Source organism: Blennius ocellaris, assembly GCF_963422515.1.
Source record: "Blennius ocellaris genome assembly, chromosome: 19".
In the NCBI taxonomy this organism is placed as follows: Eukaryota; Metazoa; Chordata; class Actinopteri; order Blenniiformes; family Blenniidae; genus Blennius; species Blennius ocellaris.
This window is the reverse complement of record NC_137668.1, coordinates 14,571,791-14,592,102: the sequence shown is the minus strand read 5'-3', so window position 1 is coordinate 14,592,102 and position 20,312 is coordinate 14,571,791. Positions and strand designations below refer to the sequence as shown.

Here is a 20,312-nt window from a genome sequence, read left to right as displayed (position 1 = left end):
AACAAATGACGACGTCGAGATGATAGCCACTAATCATAATAGCGGCGAAAATACAACAGATACAAATTATCCACAGCTGCTCAAGTGCTACCGCCCCCACAAGTCACACATCCAAAAGAATAGCACAGGCATAAAAGGACTGAGATGCTACTTTCACAAGATAAGATGGACAAACGTGTCCCGAGTCGTCTGTCTTTCCAGAGGATTTCAGAACAGTTGTCCAGTTGTCCCAACAGCTGAGCTTCGGGTTTTAAATCCTCTGTCATCTACATAGCTCGTGTGGTATTTTTTCGATCCAAACACAACCCCCGTGGCCATCCTGTTAATTATATCACATCAGAAAATAGATATCAAACGCCTCCGGCCACATGCCCGTGTCCAGCCCACTCCCAACACCGTGTGCTCAGGAAAGCATTACCAACAGAATGTCTTCTGCCTCCGCAGCCCCTACGCCCCATGGTTGTCCAGGTTTCTTGGCCCCCCCACCCCCCCCACCCCCGACCCCCCCAGAAGGTCCTATTTGCCGGTCCCGGTCGCCGTCGTTCCCAGCAGGTCCATTTGCCACAGTAGCGGCATAGGAAGTAAAGCAAGAAAGCCTCTTATAGGCCAAGTGAGCGCGCAACGCTAATCCCCTCTGTGTCTGCTCTGCAACTTCACCTGCTGCTAATCCAGAGCCAGGTAATCCTACAGGTGTGACCGCGGCACGCACACACGCACGCACGCACACGCGCACGGGCACTGACACATGTTACGTGGTCACTCGCTCCCACGCTCTCATGGACACTGGGCGAACATCTTTGAACTAACCAGAGAATATGAAAGGTCACCATGCAAGCTCTTCCCCCTCGCTAAACACAGCAGCGCTCATGAACACATGCTGCATTCAGGCATGCCAAGTTGCTCCATGCATGCGTGTATTGTCTTCTACAGCATGCAACTGGATTTACAATGGCCCGATTTTGGTTGGGTTTTTTTTGTGAAAGGCGCCCGTCGATGTCGTTCTGCCCGGTTCAGGTGGTCACCACTGTCTACCAAGCACATGCGGTGAGTGGGTCAAGTCTTCTCCAGCATTCGTCACACCAGGCCCTGAGGAGCTACAGGTTTATTCCGCAACCACAGCAGGGATACAGTAAGAACTCTTCAAGCCAACGAACAGCCGGAGACACTCGAGTATGGTAAGTCAGGGCTGTAGCTCGTCAGGGCCTGAGGGGGGGGGTTGGCAGGGAGACACCTGCTCCTGGCTCATGCACCTTCGGGACGCCGTGCACAAATAGGGTGGGAGGAGGGGGAGGGGGGAGGTGAGGAGAGAGGCATCATCCAGTCCAATTTGAGCAAAACTCACTTTTGTCAAACCTGTCTGTGAGGCGGGCACGCATGGTGGCGCCGGCGCCCTGGTCTGGGTCCTGCCGCTCAGAAGACTCCTGCCTAATGGTGGTCAACACTAACTGCTCTGTGGGTGCCAAACGAGGCCGCGGCAGGAAACAAAAACAACAAAAAACAACAACACACAAGACAGCAAGTCATTATACACAGGTTTCATGACTGCACGGGACAGAAGCAGGCCTGAAGAGCTCCACACTGATATTAACCATGTGGCTTGCCCAAGAGTGCCCCCTATTGGACTCCTTGTGGTAATAGCTTGTGTTAGGCCTCCCCTCTATCTCCCTAATGGCATCTTCAGTAGCTTAGCAGCCATGGCAACCAGTCATTATCTTCCCAAAACAGAGGCAATGGTTGACAGTTGGCCCGAGCTGCATGAGTCACACAAACTAGGCAAACACTGCAACAAAATGCAGCCTTATATGTAAACACGGATCAGTGGGATGGATCATGTTGGATTAACACGTGGTTCATTTCACTTTCAATTCGGAGTTTCAATGTTTTTTTGGAGCAATACAATGTGAAGTATGCCGCTGAAACGGTTTGCGTCCTGCATTATGACGTCATTAACAGATTATAACCACGCTTGTGCGTAAATGTGACAGATTGGTGGTCGCAGACGTCACGGCCGTCATGGCCAGGGATGTCGCAGCTCGTTAATTGGAGCAAAGAATCAAGAGGTCAGGCTCCAAGAGATTACAGTCAAAGGCAGCGAGAGGAACTCAGGAGGGAACACATGTACATGCTACACCCGGGAGAAGGTTCCTATTTCTGTTTCGAGGCTTTTAAAGCAAGCGGTGTGAAGACGATGACGTTTAGATCACGTAGGATGAAAACAGTATCGTTTATGTAAAAAAAACTAATCAATAACTTAAAAGCTAATTTGTAAAAAAAAGGGCTAAACAATATGATTTAATTTATAAGCCATCTGATAAACAGGACTAAAGTTGATTAACTAGGATCAAGAGGTCAAAGGGTAGATTCTGACAAAAAAATATTTTGCCAATGTTTTTTTGTAAATATATATATATATATATATATATGTTGGACCCTCTAGGTTGAAGACAACATGGCCCAGTTGGCGCTCGCAGTTTGCTCTGCTTTCTATTTCTGGAAGCTGCAAGAGGCATTGAGCCGCAATCAACACCCCCCCTCCACACACACACACACACACGCACACGCACACGCACACGCACACGCACACGCACACGCACACGCACACGCACACGCACACACACACACACACAGCAAAGCACCCTGACAATAGGTGCCTACAGTCGCTATTAAAAGCCACAGGATGGGACAAACACACGTTCTCCTCTCTTCCAGGCCAATCCAGGCCAGTCCATGTGTGAAATGCTCCAGCATCATCTCCAGTGAAGATGTATGTGTGTATATAATATATATATATATATATATATACACACACACACAACTTTATATAACCTGTACTGGAATGTGCATGAGTACATTCAGCAGGTGCTCTGTGTAACACCTCTCATTTCACAGTGTAATACATGACTGAGTGTACTACGCTGGAGGTGAGTCATGTCTGAGGATAAGACGATCACGTGGGATGTTAAAGTCGGCCAGGTAATAAAGCTGTTCTTGGACCTGCTGGGCAGAAGAGTTTACGTAGTCCTGTGTTTTGAAATACCCTACAAGCATGTACATTTCATGCTGGAGATGATGAATGTGATGCGACCCAGGAGGAGGGGGAGGGTGGGGGGGGTGAAGATGCAATACACGACTGCAACAAAAATTATATAATCCCATTAATGACGCCGTAGGACGCACAATACACCCCCAGAACTGGAGATGAGGTCAAACATAAGACGAAAAAAAAAAAACATTGCACGATTGCCAATCACCCATCATCCCGACTGTTAAAATGAACACCGAGACACCTGCAGGCTGCTTGTCCTTGCGTTTTAGGCGCCAGAGATGAGTGAGGCTGGGGGAGGAACGCTGGCACGGCGAGGCAGCCCACATGCGTGCCGCAGTCCCGACAACCACAGCACCCCGTTATTATTATGCCAGGCACATCGAACGTCTCACGCGCGTTCCGTCCAGGCCGCGTTAACCTCCAGCGATCACGGGCCGCGGCAGCGGAAGCAGCCCCGATCCACCGACACGTCACGGTCTCTATTGGCAACCGAATAACCCGCAAAGCGCGATAGAATAACAGATGGAGTTTTGGTGGGTTTCCGAGCTCACCTCCCTCGCTGTGTATCTTCTTGGCTCTCCGGTTGAAATACATCTTGGTGGCGGTGAGCGGGTGTCGGTGAGGCTGCGACGACGAGGCCGGAGCGGCGGCATGCTCATGGCCGCCCGGCGGAGCGGGGGGAAGCTGCCCGGGGGCCGGGCTGCGGGGGCCGCCGCCGCGGCTGCTACTCCTGCTTCGGCTCGGAGAACATCGTTTCTCGGTCCGACCACGGAGGGGATGTTGTCAAGTGCAGCCGCCTTCAGCGCCGCGTCAAGCCCCGAGTGAAGCGCGAGCAACTTCCGCCAACCCACTTCACAATAAAAAGAGAGGTATCGCATTCGACTCTGTTGCATTGGGAATCTTTTTGTTTTGTTTTGTGGAAAGTCGTCATGATGCATGTACTTATTGTAATATATTTTGCTTTTGTTTGATGTGGCACATTTTTTTTAGTATGAGAAAATGTGTTTTATACAAAAATGTATTTTCCTGAAATTAAACAAAATTACACTGAAGATGAAAAAAACAATACCTAAAATGTGTTTTTTTTTTACTTATGTCAAACTAGAAGGGATAGTTATTTCGATTTTTTTAAAAACAGCTTGGTTTGATTTCTTTGTGTAATAACAGCCATCACATGATTATAAATGACATTAAGATATATCTGTGATAGGCCCAGTTTAATATTCAATTGAACGATAAATAAAATAGGAACAAAATTCATGGCTGTTGAGTTGCTTAAGTTCAAAATGTAAACTGATTGAAAGTACTCAAATGAAAGCTTTAATTTTGAAGGGAAATTGACTACTTTCCGCTCAAGTCATACACACTCGGGCACGCGCATCGGATGATGTCGAGATGCGTGCACTGGCCCATAGAAACTAATTTAACGTTGGCTATGAAGGTTAAAAAAAACATGGTAGTTCACCTTGTTAATATGAAATAAAATTTGATGTTTTCTTGGCTAAAATTAAAAAAAAACATTCAGAAGCTTGTGAAGTCATCTCACAAGTAACGTCCAGATCTATAACACAGATTAACACTGCATTCATCAAACCTTCAGGCATAACAAAGAGGCATTTTATTCCATTCTTAAAGGAGCAGAGAAGAAAACCCAAGTCTTCATTTTATTACATAGTAACATATTCTTCATAGCGGTTTTATTTACTCTCATCACATTGCAACATATCAGGTTTCATTTTCCAAAAGGTCAACTTCTATCTTATTAAATAGGAACAGAATAAATATTCACCTCTGGACCATTTGCGCACCACTTCTCCCCAAAAGGTGAACAATCTCTAAACAGAAACTTTCCGAAAACCAGTTTTATTGTGAAAACTGGAGCTTTCCTTCACAGGCACACATACAATTAAACCAAACACACTTAATCACACTGGTAGTCATTCCTACATAATACACTGCATCGACCCTGCAGTTTCTGTTAATGACAATGGTCGCTCCACATGTGGAGCTCCTGTGTACTGTAAGTGATGTACAAAGTGACTTGTGGTGGCAACACGCTAATAATCCACCTGCTCTACACTAGAAATCTGTGCATGTAAATGAAAGAACAAAACCATAAAGAGCCAAGAGGTTTGACGCACACGGCTCCGTTCACGCGCTGCGCTGGGTCTGAACACTCCAGCTGCAGGGGAGCGAACGCAATGGGGTATAATGTGTTGGCGCAAAAGCAGAAATACTCTTGGGCTCAAAACCAAAGTATAGACCTTTAACAGCAACAAGTGTTCTGCATGAGCGTTTCTGAGCTATCTGGGAAAAACTGAAAACTATAAATATATCCTGTTTTTTTTTTTTTTATTAATTCTACGTTCCAAGTTTTTGCGCAGAAAAGCATCAGGCAAGTGCAACTTCATGACACAACTCCTGTCCGGCGTGGATCCGAAGCAGAACAGAAATCAACGTGGAAGATGGATTTCAGCGTTAGACTTAAGTTTTTGAAAGGAGATGATAATCAGGCATTACAATGTAAACAATGAACAGCAAAAAAAAAATAAAAAAAAAAATACTGTCATTCGCTCTCTGTATTGCACAACTCATACAAGCTTGAATTCCTGATTATCACATGCCTTCTGCATTTCATTTTCATGGTGCTGCTCAATATGGCTAATGTTCATGAATGCGAGTTCTGCATTGAAAATATCCGGAACTTAAATTTACTGCGAGATGCACAGAATAAAGCTTTTTTTTGTTGTTTTCAAAATTAAATACACACACACAACCTAATAAATCATACATCTCTTAACCAACCGTGAAGGGACACTTTAGACATGTTGCAGTTGGTAAAATACAAACAAAAAAAACCTAAACAAAACCGAATGCTTCCTGCTTCCATACTGCATAGATTGCTTGTGAGCAACCTATTGAAACCTTCAGATACAAGCAGTGAAGTTATTTACAGCGTATATTGATTGAATAAAGTCCAGAAATGTTGTGTATAGTCCAGTTGTGACAAAGGGACTTTACATATATCAGACACCGAAGAGTTAAAGTGAGACTATCCAGCAGCGGCTACAAGAGCTCCTTAAGCATTGATGCCATCTATTGACATGGAGCTCTGAAGCTTTAAGATACAAACCAGAGAACCAGGTTGCAGGAAGAACACAAAATGAATTGCAAAAAAAAAAAAAAAAAGTCTAAAAAAATAAAGTTTTGTTAATTATCTGCATTTATAGGTTGTTGGTTTTTTTTTCCTCGATAACCACACTTTTGGTTCAACCTTCAACACAATTGATATTTTCAAAGAACTTAAACCATGAAAGCAGTATATACATGCAAAGCCCACTTGGGTCTGCTCAGTTCAGCCAGCCGGGAGCAAAAATAATTGCGTTCGTGAGTAAATAGGTCAGTCATGATGCACTGCAAGTATAGGCTGCCTGCAGATGGGACAGGTGTTGTTCTCGGACAGCCAGCGGTCGATGCAGTGGATGTGGAATTCGTGGGAGCAGGGCAGCCTCCGTAGCTTGTTGCCTTGCGCGTACTCATTGATGCAGACGCTGCACGCGCGCCCCAGCTCCCCCTCCAGGCTGGCCTGGCCGTACGTGCGCGTCGATAGATTGTCAATCTGCTCCTTGGTCAGGCCCCGGGGGTGTTCGTCGTCTTCCTCGTCGTTGAGCAGAAAGAAGTGCGCCAGGCGCAGGATGGGTAGGGTCCCGTTCTCTACCAGGTTGTTGGTATCTCTGCTGGTGGCTCGTCCGTCCGTGGCGCTCATCACTCCGCCGCCGAGTCTGGCCTGTCCGCTGTGGGCCTCCTCGATTCGCACGAGGCCCACCCTCTCCTGAACCGCTCCCCCTGTGCCTACCTGACGAGGCGCGCTCTCATTTGTGTGTGGGTGACTGGTTGGGCTGGCGTTGCCATTCGCAGTATCTGTGGGACTCGGCGCGACCGTCTCAGAATCGGCCTCAGTTTCCATTAAAGAGCTGAGCTCCCCAAATCCGGTCATGATTTGGCGCAAGATGGACCGTAGGGCGGTGGAGTTCGGTTCCCCAAGGCCGGTCTCGCTGATGCGCCGCAAGGGGATCCGAATTGTACTCACGTAGGTGCGGATACCGGCCCGTTCGGAGCGGGAGATGGTACGCCTAAATCCGCCGCTGTCACTTTCAAATGTGACGGTATTCTCTGCCACCCGGGCACGAGAGCGCGTTCTGCTCGCGATGCTGTCTCGGTCACGGTTCTCCCCCGGCCGGATCCTCCTCACCTGCAGGTCGAGCATGATGGTGGGGTGTCGTCGCACCGCTGAACTCCCCGTTCCCGCTGCGTGCGACTCACCCTCGCGTTCGCCCGTTTCCACGTTTGGCTCCGCTGGTACAACGGGTTCTTCTGGCGCAGCCTCCCCGGCCTCCACCGACACCCCGGAGGCCGTCCCGCTACCGGGCTCAACCGTGTCGACAGCGGAGACGCTCACGCCAGCATTGGGCGGTGACGTGTTGGTGGCGAGAGGTATTCTATGCAAAGGGGAACGACTTCGCCTTGAGCTGCGGGACGCAGCCCCGCTGCCTGCTGCAGCCCTGCGTGCGCGACCACGTGATCGAGTCCTATTGCCACGCGGTTCCTGTCCTCCTGCTGGGGAACCAGAATCGGGGGACACCACGGGACAGTCTCTGGCTGCGGCGGCGGTGGCTTCCTCCCGCCCTTGATCGACATCTACATTCAGAGCTTGATGTTGCGACAGCGCAGCTTGATCGACGGGAGCGTCGTGGACGGCGGGAGGTGCCGCGAAACTGTGCAAATTGGCACTCCTCCTTTGAGCGGCAGCCGGGATGACCACTGTCGGAGGGAGTACGGGGGGGCTCATGGAAAACGTGGCAGTGCTGCTGCGTGTGCGCCGCGTCTGCATGCGCCTACCGATGGCTGGGCGAGGGGAAGGATATGGCGCTGGCCTTATTGTCGAAGGCCGGGAGCCGGAGAAGGAGGAAGAGGTGCGTATCATGGGCGAGGCCGCGGCTGGAGCAGCGGCGGGGGCGAGCTCGGCGGCATCCGCAGTGTCATTATGCTCCCCGGGCTCTGGCTGATCGTGGTTGATGTTAATCTCCAGGCTGAAACGGAATTCGCCACTATTGGGGTTGGTCCGGCTGACGGCGCGCCACGTCTGGTTGCCACTCTGCCCGCTGCGAGTCGCATTACCGGTGCGCCTGAAAGTGTTCAGCCACTCCAGTAATGAGTCGCCGTTTGAACTCTCAGCTCCAGGCTCTGCACCTCCTGTTAAAATAAATATGGGTAAGCCTGCGTACGCTGTGATGTGTTCAGCACAATTTTGTTTCTTCACCTGTACATCAGGAAAAACAAATAAAGAAATCCTCAGAGCAATTCACAACAATGTGGCGCGAGAGGTAAAAAAATAAAATAAAAAATCCATATGCAAAATTACTTGAATATAGTGAAATACTAAGAAGTGTTTTAAATTCATGTCAATTAAGCCCCATCAGTTTCAAAACTAATAGAGATAAGTGTAGTCAACATTCTTGTCATGCTTGTTTGTGTGACATAAGAAACGAAATGCTATGAAAGAAAAGAAGAAAAAAAGAGCGAGAGAGACCCTCTTCTCCAAAAGTCCTACCTGCTCCTCGCCTCCCCCCAGGCCCTCTCTCCTCTCCCTCCACGTTACTACTTTGCTGCTCTCCAGAGTCAGTGGTTTGCAAGCGCTGCTCGCTGTGGGGTTGGGAGGACACTCGCTCTTTCGCTCCATCCAGACGCTGGCGGAGCTCCTCGGCAGTCACTTCCCCTGGAAACCCATGTGGACATGCAAGCTCTTAGGCGGCGCGGGCAAAAATGGGTAATGAAAAGCAGCGTGACCGTTCCTGTGATGTTGCACAAAATGAAATGGCTTAAAAAAATTAAATAGCATCTTAAATACTGCCCAATATCCTCACCAGGGGTTCCCAGCAAGTTGCTGTCCCTCATTAGTCGGTACTCGTCTTCACTTAATTCATTAATGAAGTGATAGTACGCTTCCTCCCGTCGGAGACGCTCTGCCTGCCTCCGGCGTTCGTCTCCTCCACCAGGAGGGTCCATCACCGTGCAAAGTGCTAGAAAAAATGAGTGAGTGCGATACCCGAAAGCTGTCAATATAGGCGTAAATGCAAATGATACTTATTACAACATATAGTGTGGCACAAGCAGTTGCATCAGTCCATTCTGGGAAAGGTTTGAGTCTTCAGTCAGTTAAATGTGTTAATTATATCAAGTGGTCACATAATGTGTTTAACTGTAAATGGAGGCGTCACCAATCCACCAACGTGTACTGTATGACCACAGGACAACAGACTGGATAATTTGGGACAATAGAGAACAGCTCTCACTGCGTCATTAGGGCCTGTCGGTCTCACCATGTGGCAAAGCAGAATGGTGTGTGTCTATAATGTGCTTCAATAGTTTGTTTCACTGTCCAAGTAGCTGCAGCAGAGACTTGTGATTTATAGTTATTTTGGTTTTACCTTATTTATGGATTTCCAGTGTCAGTCTTCATACCAACCGTGGATTATTGGACACTAAGGTGTATCATGAAAGTATGAAATGATTCTCACCCTGAAAAAAAACAAAAACAAGCAGGAGCTACTGAAGATTTAATGCTACTCCATACACCAAAATAACAAATGTTTTGCTGGACTATAGATATAAATAATCTATTTTGTAATGCAATACTTGCACATAAGGCAATGTAAATGAGACGTTGCTTTTTCAGGGGCCACAGTGAAATCCACGCCATCCATTTTCTCTCCAAAGACTCCATCAGAGAAGCTGTGAAATGCTACGCTAATCCGGCTAACGTACAGCCAAAACGCCTTTAATCCAACAGAGGACACCTGCTCGGTTCAGTCCGTGTAAAGGAGCAGTCGACTGTCATGGTGCGAACAACCGAGTATGACAGTTTGCCAATATTAACCAAGTGACAACAGTATTCGTGGAGGGCCCTATTGGAGACCGGGGAATAAAGCAACAAAACTGGCGTTGTCGTACTGGCAGGCCACCAATCAAAACCTCTGCTCGTCTGACGGACACACTGCGCGTCCAATCGCAGCGCTCGAGAGGCGGGCCACGGTAGACTAAACGGAGGTTTCCTCCATGTAAACGCAGGGCAAAGAAGGAAAGACAAAGAATGCACTTAGCAGCATTCAGTAATCTGATAATCGAATTGGTGACACTTGGTATTGCCACAAAGCGATGGAGTCAAAACATAATAGTCATATCTGCAGGAATTCCAACAGCACAAAGTGTAATTTTTAATGCGCAACGCTCCACTGCTAACGGGGAGCTAGCAGGTTAGCACAGTCAACGTTAGCGAACGACAGCAGTGTGAGCAGCCGCTGGGAGGCTGAATAACTCTGCGCATTTCAACATGACAAATCGTCTTATCCCGCGGTCTGTGTACACGGAACACAACACGTAACCCTGGTTTGCTTTTCTAAGAGATGACAGTGCGATTTAAAGAAGCTCGGTACCTGACAAAGCAGCTGTAATATGGACGGTCCGTTCTGCTCTACCTTCTCTCTCCAACCAAGATGGGACCACTGGTGCGCCAATATACTGTCCGGGTGAAACCACGTAACAGGGCGTGTTAGTTCCGAGTGGACGCATCTCGGACAAACGCGCTCGCAGAGTAGAAAAAAAAACCTTCTGATTTCTTTTCAAAAGAAAACTAGCGAAACTGGTAGAATCTTCAGTTTTTTACATGATGTATAGGTACAATTATGCAGTCAATCAACATATTCTTTTACCCTTTTCTTGAGTGAAGCATAGAAACCAACCCGTTTCTACTGAAATATATACAATTGAAAGAATAATGTCTATATCGTATTTACGGAAAAGGATTGGGGTCACCTAAACAGTACATTATAGAGTCAGAATTCTTGGAATAAAGCCGGAATTCGTTTAATTTCATATCTTCCGTACATGTCACACACACCTGTCATTACAACCAGCATCTTCCAGCATATTTTCAAATGGAATAGAATAGAGTTACTTTATTAATACCAAAGGGAAATTCTTTAATCAATGTAATCTGAAATATAGTGGTCTGGAGATGGAATTGGTCTGGAATTTTCAGCTCAAACTTGCAAGGCAAAGTGCAAGTGACAAATATGCGCGTCATCTCTTATTCGGGTGGCTTAAAATTCCAACGCACCACCACAACGCAAATAAAACATGCGCGATCACACGTAACTCCTTGTTATGGTGGGTGTTTGTGGGTTGGATACACCTGCAGCACGCAGTAATCTGCAAGGATTAAGGATTTCCACGTGGTGCGGTCTGTCGCGTCTCTCCTCGTCTGGCTCCTTCTCGCTGCGGCGCTTTGCGCTTCACGACACTTTACGACAGTTGCCGTGCGCCGATACGTCGTCGCTACCCGAGAGAAGTGCGCGTCTCTTTGGGGCAGATACCGGCAGAGAAACGCAGCAACAAGAGAAAGGGAGATACTTCTCTACCTGGGCTATCCACCGAGCACCGTGCAACCCCCACCTCCACCCCCCCCAACCGGGGCGTCGAATCCCACCCGAAAACTTGACGTCGGACTTGAGGGACGGAAAGAGCCACGCTGGGGGAAGGCAGCTAGCTGATTTTTTTTATTATTTTTAATTTTTTTTTACCGAACCGAGCTCGTTGGAGAAGCCCAGCTGCCGACCAAAGCGACGCTTTGAAAAAAAAAGAAGAAAAAGGAAGGAAGGAGCGGGCACATTTAGCACAAACAAAGTCTTAAAAATGGACTATGATTTCAAAGTTAAGCTGACCGGTGAGCGGGAGCGGGTCGAGGACCTGTTTGAGTACGAAGGATGCAAAGTGGGAAGAGGCACCTACGGTCATGTGTACAAGGCGAAGAGAAAAGATGGGTGAGTTGATGACCAGCAAGGCCTCTGAGCCAGTCAACCCCCCCCTCCCCCCATCCTCCCCCTCTCTCTCCCAAATATCCTTTTTATTATTATTATTATCCCCACCTCTCCTTTCAAGGCCATAGGCAGAGAAGCCGTGCGGCTGCAGATCTGTGTGTAGCAATAGGAGAGGAAACAATGTGGGGTTGCCTGCTGCCCTGTCAGGACGCCGATGAGGCTTTGTGTCGTCTTTTTAAAGCCCCGACGTGACGTGTGACTGGCCGCTGTCACGCGAGACCAGATGCTTTTGTTATAAACGCATTACAGCTGCGACGATCCGGCCGCCCGTTGTTGGTATTTTGTTTGATTTAGTTTGTTGACAATGCAATTAAATGCAAAAAAATTTTAAGTGATGTAATTGCAAGGTCGAGCAGGTGCAGGTATGAACACTTGTTGATGTCCTCTTTTGGTCTTTTATGAAAGGGATATTGTCACTTTTTTTATCACGTGCACGTCAAATATGTTTCATACAGATCTCGATAACCAAGCTGTCAGCCACAATGATCTGTTTGTTTCTCATGTCGAAACAATATATGATCTATATTAAAGTTTACCATCACTGGATTCTTATCCCCCGCCCCCCCCCCAACTTCATACTTTCTATAACATTCCTGCTGGTCCTAATGAGATCCCAGTTGTACTCACTCTTCGCCTGGTCTGCACCAAAAGCATTGGAGGAGCTGAAGACGGCTTCAGCTGCCAGGCCCATACTTGGCCAGTTATCACAGCCCGCAACCAAACAAAAAGCCCCCGAAAGTGTTTAAAGATGTTTATGTCCACTTAAGGAGGTCGCTGTTTATGAGGATCTGCTGGCTCCACTGTTGTTGTTGTTGTTGTTATTGCAGCATTTCTATCAGGCCTGGGAAGGCACAAAGCAAGGGTTTATGAGATGATTTAGGCCAGAGGATGGGGGCGGGGGGGTTGTAACCAATTCATTCAAGTAAGAGCCCGTCCATTTGCTCAGTTTGTCCCTTGCCAGCTGCCAGACAGGGGCTGCTTCCTCTCCCCCTCTTTTGTTTTGGGCCTCGGAGGTGAGCTTGATTACACAAATCTGGAGGTAATGGAACTCGGCCTCCACCCCGGAGTCCCTGTGCCAGCTGCCAAGTCCCCCCCCCCCCGCCGTGTTTGTGTTTCTGTGCAGACATTTCTCAGGGGGAGTGTGTGTGTGTGGGGGGGGGGGGGGGGGTCTGCCGTCTGGTTTGGTCGGTGTTGACGTTGCTCTGCCTCTTTCTGTATTTGTAGGAAGGATGATAAGGACTACGCCCTCAAGCAGATTGAAGGCACTGGCATCTCGATGTCCGCCTGCAGAGAGATTGCAGTAAGGGACCTGTTCTTGTGCCTTTGTTTTTTTTGTTTTTTTTGTCTTTTATGCACCTTCATGCCTTTACTAGTTGCTGTTGTATAACATCTGACTAACAACTTCAACAAAAGGTATCGCCAAGTGCGCAACATATCAGAAAGAAGCCATCAGAGTGAAGGACAAAGTAGAAAGCGTTAATGTGATGCGGACCCAGTTTTAAAGACGCGCTCACTTTGAATTATTAGTCCTACACAAGGAACTTTCTTTTGTCAATTACACAATACATAGAAGGTCAGGGGTATTCAAGAGTGAGTAGCCAATCTTTTACAGACTCCATTTACATTTGTTTTTCTTATTTGGAGAGTTAAAATGGTTTCCAGAAGCTTTTATTCTTTCGTAGCATTAAAATGGTAATTAGAGGTGTTGATCCACACGGATTTGAAGTCTTGAAACATCTTTCAATCACTGGCATTTTCATTTCCGACGACTCGAATGAGTGCAGTCTGAAGGGTTTAACAGGATATCGTTAATTTAAACCACCTCTTTACCTTCTTTGCTACTAAATAAAGCCGAATACGCGTGAGGTTTGGTTGCCTTCCCGAACGCATCAGTTCTGATAATCAATCCGGTGAATATCGCACGTCGTTCGAAAGACACGAATCATCTGGTGGCGAAATCGGATATTTCCTTTGTGCTCCGTGACGTCGTTGGCCGGTGTTCTGATGGGCTTCATACGTTACAGCTGCTGCGAGAACTGAAGCACCCCAACGTCATCTCGCTGCAGAAGGTTTTCTTGTCACACGCCGACCGCAAAGTGTGGCTGCTGTTTGACTACGCCGAACACGACCTCTGGGTAAAGCACAGGAGCACAACACACTGCCGAACAACCATCTTATCACCTTGTGTCGAACACATAGTAAACAGGGGCATTTGTATGTTCATAGTGTTAATTTCTAATAATTATGTTACATCCACCCTTGTGCAAATATGTGCTCATCCCCTGTTTAAAACGTGATGCATTTCTAACCATCACTTATGAGGAACTAGACTGAATATGCTTTGCTCAGTCTGATGAAGACGCACGCACCCACCAAGAAGTCTTCCACAGTTGGTTCCTCGCCCTCTGCTGCGTCACATCTGGCAGAGTCTAAAAACTGAGTGGAATGCCAAATTCTGCCACAAAATTGCGACATGCAAAAAAAAAAAAAAAAACTCCTCCCTTGGTCACAGACGCCAGCCCCCGTCATTCCGCCTCCAATAAACGTACATTTTTGCCCGTATGTAGAAAGGAATGCTCTCCAGGCGGCACCGCCGTGACTCTTCTCTTTCTCTTTCTTGTCGTTCTCAGCACATTATTAAGTTCCACAGAGCATCCAAGGCCAACAAGAAGCCACTCCAGCTTCCGAGAGGAATGGTCAAGTCTCTTCTCTACCAGATCCTGGATGGCATCCATTATCTCCATGCCAACTGGGTCCTGCACAGAGACCTTGTAAGAGGATATGGGGGTGGAGGAGGGCGTTTAGGTAGAATGGAGGAACAGAGAGAACGAAATGATGATTGGTGCAATTTTCTCTTGGGAAGCTTTGTTTAAAGAACGCAAATTTTAATTAAGTACAACAGTTCTCATCACGAGGGCAGCTGGTCTTGCTTGATGTTTTTGAACACGTCTCTCATCCAAAGGACTCCATAAGTTAACCGAGAGAACTGAAGAAGCTGTCTTCATTCCAATTATTAGATCATTTGTGAAGCTGAGAATGTACACATGCATTTAAAGTGTCATGCTAAGATTGATACAATTTAAAAGTTGTCCTATATAATCGAAGGTATTTATGTGATTTTGCTAAATAATTACATCCAGTGAGTGACGAGCTGGTGTAACAGTGTTATGTATCCACTAGGGGGCAGCAATACGGAGTTTCGTTTGCATTAAGCATGCAGGACAGAATCTGTCAATGTTTTGCTTCAGATAGTATGGATTGTTTTATATATGCGCATCGCTTTATGTCTGTCTCTGTCTCCATCAGAAACCAGCTAACATCTTAGTGATGGGGGAAGGGCCAGAAAGGGGTAGAGTAAAGATTGGTGCGTAAGAAATCCTTCTTTTTTTTTTTTATACTTAAATAGTCGGTGAAATAGTGTTTGGATTCACTGTTACCTTACTAACTTGCTCGTCTGTCGTGCAGCCGATATGGGGTTTGCTCGTCTCTTCAATTCACCACTGAAGCCTTTAGCCGATCTCGACCCTGTGGTGGTCACTTTCTGGTACAGAGCTCCTGAACTGCTGCTGGGGGCTCGGCACTACACCAAAGCCATCGGTGAGAGTTGTCCATCACCCCCCCAATTATGTATAAATCTTCACCCAACCCTGGTGGTCTGAAATTGGTGTGTGAGTTCTGATTTTCTGTTTTTTTTTTTTCTTCTTCTCCCCCACCCCAGACATCTGGGCGATTGGCTGCATATTTGCGGAGCTGCTGACGTCCGAGCCCATATTCCACTGTCGTCAGGAGGATATCAAGACTAGTAATCCCTACCACCACGACCAACTGGACCGCATCTTTAACGTCATGGGCTTCCCCGCCGGTGAGAGCCCACTGCTGCCGGGCTCTGGGGGGGATGCATTTAAAAAAAAAAAAAAAAAAAAAGATTGCACAACTCATAGAGTGCATAAGTTCCTGTCCTGCCACTGCTGACGGGATGATTACTCCTGGGCCATTTTGTATTATCGATTCCATTTTAAAAACTAGCAGAAAGCAGAGGAAATTAATAACTACAGTGCCGCCAGGACTTCCGATTCTCCATTAAATCTTAAAAAAAAAAAAAAAAAAATGTCCAAGTGGCCTTAAGTATACATCTGGTCATTTAAGGGTTAACTACTCACCCAAGGCAAGATCCAATACATTATTGACATTGAACTGTGTTCTACCAGTAATTTGCAGCTACAGTGTTTTCCTTAAATACTTTATAAGGATTGTCTGTTAATAGTAGAGGGAGAGGTTTTTTTTTTTGTCGAGGCTGTAACGTGGCCTGCATCCACAGACACGACTCATGAAGCCAAGTCACAAACAGGAACTTTTACTTGCAGCGCTACATTCAGGACTATGTTTTCCACTTCACTTAAGAAGCTTTGATTTTTTTTTTCTTTTTTTTTTTTTTCTTGTTATATAATTCACCAGTCTCTTTGATAGTTATGGTTTTGTTTTGATTCTGCACATAATCAGAGGACGTTTTACAATCACTTTGTCGTGTTTGGTGGCAGTTTTTACAAAGATGTGAATGTTCAATAAGTAAGTTGTTTTGACTTGTAAAAAAAAAACAAAGAGTCAAAGGTAATATAGGCTGTGTGCCAAATGTTTGCTCTGTGAAAGTCATCAGTGTTTGGACTTAAAAACCATCCAGATCCTGAACTGATATAAGCTGTTTTTGAAGCGAAGGGAGGATGCGGCATAGTGTAATCCTGTCTTTCCCTCATTTGACAGATAAAGACTGGGAGGACATCAAAAAGATGCCAGAACACTCCACCCTGATGAAAGACTTTAGGAGGAACACGTGAGTCTGCAAAGCACCACTGTCCCAGATTTCTTTTTTTTTTTTTCAGATCCGAAACCAAATTCAGACTTAAAGCAATGGGTGCAGCAAAGTACATCTGCTGGGAGGAAGAAAAAAAAACTGATTTTGCGTACCGTGCACTCAAGTCACCCTGTATTAAAAATGTCTTCTTGTGCTTTCAGATACACAAACTGCAGCCTTATAAAGTACATGGAAAAACATAAAGTTAAACCAGACAGCAAAGCATTCCACTTGGTGAGTCGAGGTGCTCCAGCGAGAAGAGCCGTGAGAATCCGCGGCTCTCAATCGGACGGCAAGTCTTTTGTCACGCGGCGAGGTTCGAGTTTGACGTCACGTGTGGTTTCTTACAGCTGCAAAAGCTTTTGACCATGGACCCCATCCGGAGAATCACGTCGGAGCAGGCCATGCAGGACCCCTACTTTTTAGAGGAGCCCCTGCCAACCTCTGAGTGAGTCCACACGTACAGTCACTGTACGTCCAGATACGTCTCCTGTGGTAATCCTGAGCTTACAACCACATGACCCAGAGAGAGCTTGTGCACGACTCCACGCTAATTATCTTTCCGTCATGGGAATTAATGTGGAAAGATGACGAGCTCTTGGCCTTTTTTTTTCCTCCTCTCTCTCTCCAGTGTGTTTGCAGGCTGTCAGATTCCCTACCCCAAGAGGGAGTTCCTGACGGAGGAGGAGCCAGAGGACAAAGCAGACAAGGTATATTATTGCTGTGTTTCTCTGTAGTCGTTCTGTGTTTTGGAAATGTATTTAAAGGATGTGACGGATGTAATTTTTTTGGGGTGGGGTTGTAGAAGAACCAGCAGCAGCAACAGGGAAACAACCACACAAATGGGGCGGGACACACCGGCAACCCGGACAACAGCCACGCCCAGGGCCCGCCTCTTAAGAAGGTGCGAGTTGTCCCGCCCACCACTACCTCAGGCGGCCTCATTATGACCTCAGACTACCAGGTAAGTCTACTAACGACTATTAATAGTCTTTCAACTGACGACTCGGTGATTGTCAGGTTTGAACACTGCTCATCGGGTTTGTTTACATTTATCTTAACAAATCAATCAGTCTGCAAAATGGAAACGTAAGATGACCTTTCTTAATAATATGCATTCTGAAACATTTAAATACTCGCTTTTGCTCACGGGGCTGCCACCAATGCACAGCTCTCCAAAGTGGAGATGTAAATTGTTATAGGTTAAGACGAGTGGACAAAATAGAAATCGCTATTTAATGTGACCACCTTTTGCCCCCAGTCAACAAAAACCAGATCAGAAACGTATCCGGATGTGTTCTTGTTTTGGGGACATGACAGAATAGAAGCATTTTTTTTTTTTTTTTAACGACCTGCCTGAAACTTTTGCACAACATTGTATTTTCACTTGACTTCATGTTGAAAAGATTACAAGGTCTTCACAAGACGATTAAATTTATCTTGCGTTATAAGTCGTCTCAGTTTGAATTAAAGGTGTAAATGGAAATCATTTTGTGTGTGTTTTTATTCAGCGATCCAATCCACATGCTGCCTACCAGAACCCTGGACCAAGCACATCACTGCCCCAAAGCAGCATGGGATACTCCTCTACCTCCCAACAGCCGCCCCAGTACTCCCACCAGACCCACCGCTACTGAACCGCCGTAATCCCACGCATACATTCGCCCGTTTCCAGACAAATGCACACACGGCCCCTCACCACGCCTACCTGAACGAATGTACTGAGGAACGTGGGGAATTGTCCAAGGCAACAGACTTCTACACCACCATGCCCCCCCCCAACGGTCGGCACCTTTCTCTGCAGCAGTCCATTAGGCCACGAAGACAACAGTCTGGACTTGTTCCGGATAACACAGCAAAGGCCCCCCCCCCATTATTAGAAACATCACCGTCGAGCAAAAATGTGATGGGATGATTGAGAAGAAAGGATACTGTGATCCAGTCTGCGTCAGTCACTCGGGACACAATCAAGCCGGGCCGAGAGGAGGTGGCTCGACTCAGAGGACGCGAGTCAATGTTTAGTGTCATCGCCCTCCCCTCTTCTTCTTCTTCTTCACCCGTCTCTTCCGTATCGACCCCCAGCCAGTTACCCTCTCCCTGTCAAAAGTTTGGATCAGACTGAAAGCTGCTACGCGACTGCCAGCGACGACGGATTTCCTGTCAGTCTGTCCTCCTGTCTGTCTCTCTGTCTGTCTGTCCATTGTTATCGTTTGTGCGGCTGAGGGCTGGAATGAGCTGCTGTGAAGCATGCTGGGAGGATGCGGAGCCCCCACAGCTGTGGTGTTATGGGTTTCTTCTTCTTTCTTTTTCTTTTTCTTTTCCTTTTCCTTTTCCTTTTTTTTTTTGTTTGTTTGTTCTGACAGGACAAAAAAAAAAGTGACAAAAAGATTTTAATTGTTTATAATTTAATCTGTTTTCATGGTTTTGTTTTCATGGTGGCGAAGCAGCTCGGGCCAACGGCGCCCCTGTATGCTGTGTGCTGTGAGTAAGCCTTACAACATGATGACAAAACCAACCAATCGCATGGCGGATGGCAGACGGAACATGCATTGTACTGTATTGAAATATTTTACATGACGCACGTATCCTGACAATAAAAATGGGAACATGCAGATTGGGGATTGATGTTTCCTAAGTGTTATTCTGTTACACAATGAGGTTCACTGTAATATGTTAACATCCATGCTATTATTTCTTCAAGGTTCAGGACAATCACTTATGGTTGTATCAGGGTTTTTTTAATATATAATAGCATTACTGTATGTGTACTTTCAACAGATATCTACTTAATGACAGCAATCCAGTGTAATAACATGTACTCATTGTCAAAAACGACCTCCAGAAGTTCAAACCAAGCATCTATGTGATGGTAGTAGTTTAGAAACTTGTGATTTGCTGGGATATTTCAAACAATCATTACTAGAGGTTGTAGACACTGGTCCGTGAAGAGGTGAAGATGGCCTTTGAGGGCAGCGGAGAATCAATAGTTCTAGATGAGAGAGAGAGTAAATCAAACACTCAAGATTTGCACATTTAAATGCACGACATGCCAAACGTTGACGCGGGAAAATGACACTTTGTCATTGTGCTGCAGTAAAATGAGGCTAACAATTCACACATTCTCAAAACTAGGGAAAACTGAGAAGTACAATGGTCTGACGAGTCAAAGTCTGCGGCAACATACGACTATGTTAGAATTTAAATGAAATACATGGTATTTTAATGCCTTGTATATTCAAATTGAGAATATTTAGAATTTCGTCTGTACATCATCGCTGATTTGAAATATGAGAATCGATCCTTTCAGTGCAGACTTCCAGCTTCAGGGGAAAAAACCCAGACGTGTGGATATGTATTTGGCTTCCAGCCTTCTGACTGTTATTTACTGCAATGGATTTGCAACCGAATGCTAAAAGGGACCATTTGATTGATGGTTTTAGTTTTATCAAATTACTTTTGGCTGGCTAAAGATTTGGAGAAA

General features: G+C 46.4%; 3 protein-coding genes across 5 annotated transcripts in view; 1 reads left to right on the top strand and 2 right to left on the bottom strand.

Moving 5' to 3' along the window:
- atp8a2 (ATPase phospholipid transporting 8A2) overlaps window positions 1–3,805 on the bottom strand; it is a 49,437-nt gene extending 45,632 nt beyond the window's left edge. The window contains exon 1 of the mRNA XM_080515173.1: window positions 3,598–3,805. Within this exon, the coding sequence (XP_080371299.1) occupies window positions 3,598–3,640 (43 nt within the window). The 5' untranslated portion in view covers window positions 3,641–3,805. The remainder of the gene's footprint in view (window positions 1–3,597) is intronic.
- An 862-nt stretch (window positions 3,806–4,667) lies between these two features.
- rnf6 (ring finger protein (C3H2C3 type) 6) lies at window positions 4,668–10,599 on the bottom strand. Of its 3 annotated transcripts, XM_080515119.1 has the most exons (5): window positions 10,540–10,599; window positions 9,535–9,625; window positions 8,971–9,126; window positions 8,658–8,822; window positions 4,668–8,299 (listed from the first exon to the last, which is right to left on the bottom strand). In XM_080515119.1, exons 3-5 carry the CDS (start codon window positions 9,110–9,112, stop codon window positions 6,447–6,449), a joined length of 2,160 nt encoding a protein of 719 aa, XP_080371245.1. In that variant the 5' UTR covers window positions 9,113–9,126; window positions 9,535–9,625; window positions 10,540–10,599; the 3' UTR covers window positions 4,668–6,446. The 3 variants fall into 3 exon arrangements, with proteins under 3 accessions (XP_080371245.1, XP_080371246.1, XP_080371244.1); XM_080515120.1 differs by lacking the exon at window positions 9,535–9,625 and having other exon boundaries at window positions 10,540–10,583; XM_080515118.1 differs by lacking the exon at window positions 10,540–10,599 and having other exon boundaries at window positions 9,535–10,526.
- Window positions 10,600–11,496: 897 nt separating this feature from the next.
- On the top strand, window positions 11,497–19,445 carry cdk8 (cyclin dependent kinase 8). The gene is made up of 13 exons (XM_080515405.1): window positions 11,497–11,925; window positions 13,207–13,282; window positions 14,007–14,117; window positions 14,613–14,753; window positions 15,289–15,346; window positions 15,448–15,579; window positions 15,701–15,844; window positions 16,741–16,810; window positions 16,993–17,065; window positions 17,182–17,279; window positions 17,463–17,541; window positions 17,637–17,795; window positions 18,343–19,445. The coding sequence occupies exons 1-13, from the start codon at window positions 11,798–11,800 to the stop codon at window positions 18,466–18,468; spliced, it is 1,395 nt and encodes a 464-aa protein (XP_080371531.1). The 5' UTR covers window positions 11,497–11,797; the 3' UTR covers window positions 18,469–19,445.
- Window positions 19,446–20,312: the final 867 nt, after the last annotated feature.

What these genes read in the sequence shown, in the direction of transcription:
- rnf6 (XM_080515119.1), bottom strand. Translation starts at nt 9,112, where the DNA reads ATGGACCCTCCTGGTGGAGGAGACGAACGCCGGAGGCAGGCAGAGCGT. An exon ending in CAACTTGCTGGGAACCCCTG is followed by an intron (nt 8,823 to 8,970) that starts GTGAGGATATTG and finishes ATGGGTTTCCAG; the next exon opens with GGGAAGTGACTGCCGAGGAG. An exon ending in TGGGGGGAGGCGAGGAGCAG is followed by an intron (nt 8,300 to 8,657) that starts GTAGGACTTTTG and finishes TTATTTTAACAG; the next exon opens with GAGGTGCAGAGCCTGGAGCT.
- cdk8 (XM_080515405.1), top strand. Translation starts at nt 11,798, where the DNA reads ATGGACTATGATTTCAAAGTTAAGCTGACCGGTGAGCGGGAGCGGGTC. An exon ending in GGGTCCTGCACAGAGACCTT is followed by an intron (nt 14,754 to 15,288) that starts GTAAGAGGATAT and finishes TGTCTCCATCAG; the next exon opens with AAACCAGCTAACATCTTAGT. An exon ending in GCACTACACCAAAGCCATCG is followed by an intron (nt 15,580 to 15,700) that starts GTGAGAGTTGTC and finishes CCCCCACCCCAG; the next exon opens with ACATCTGGGCGATTGGCTGC.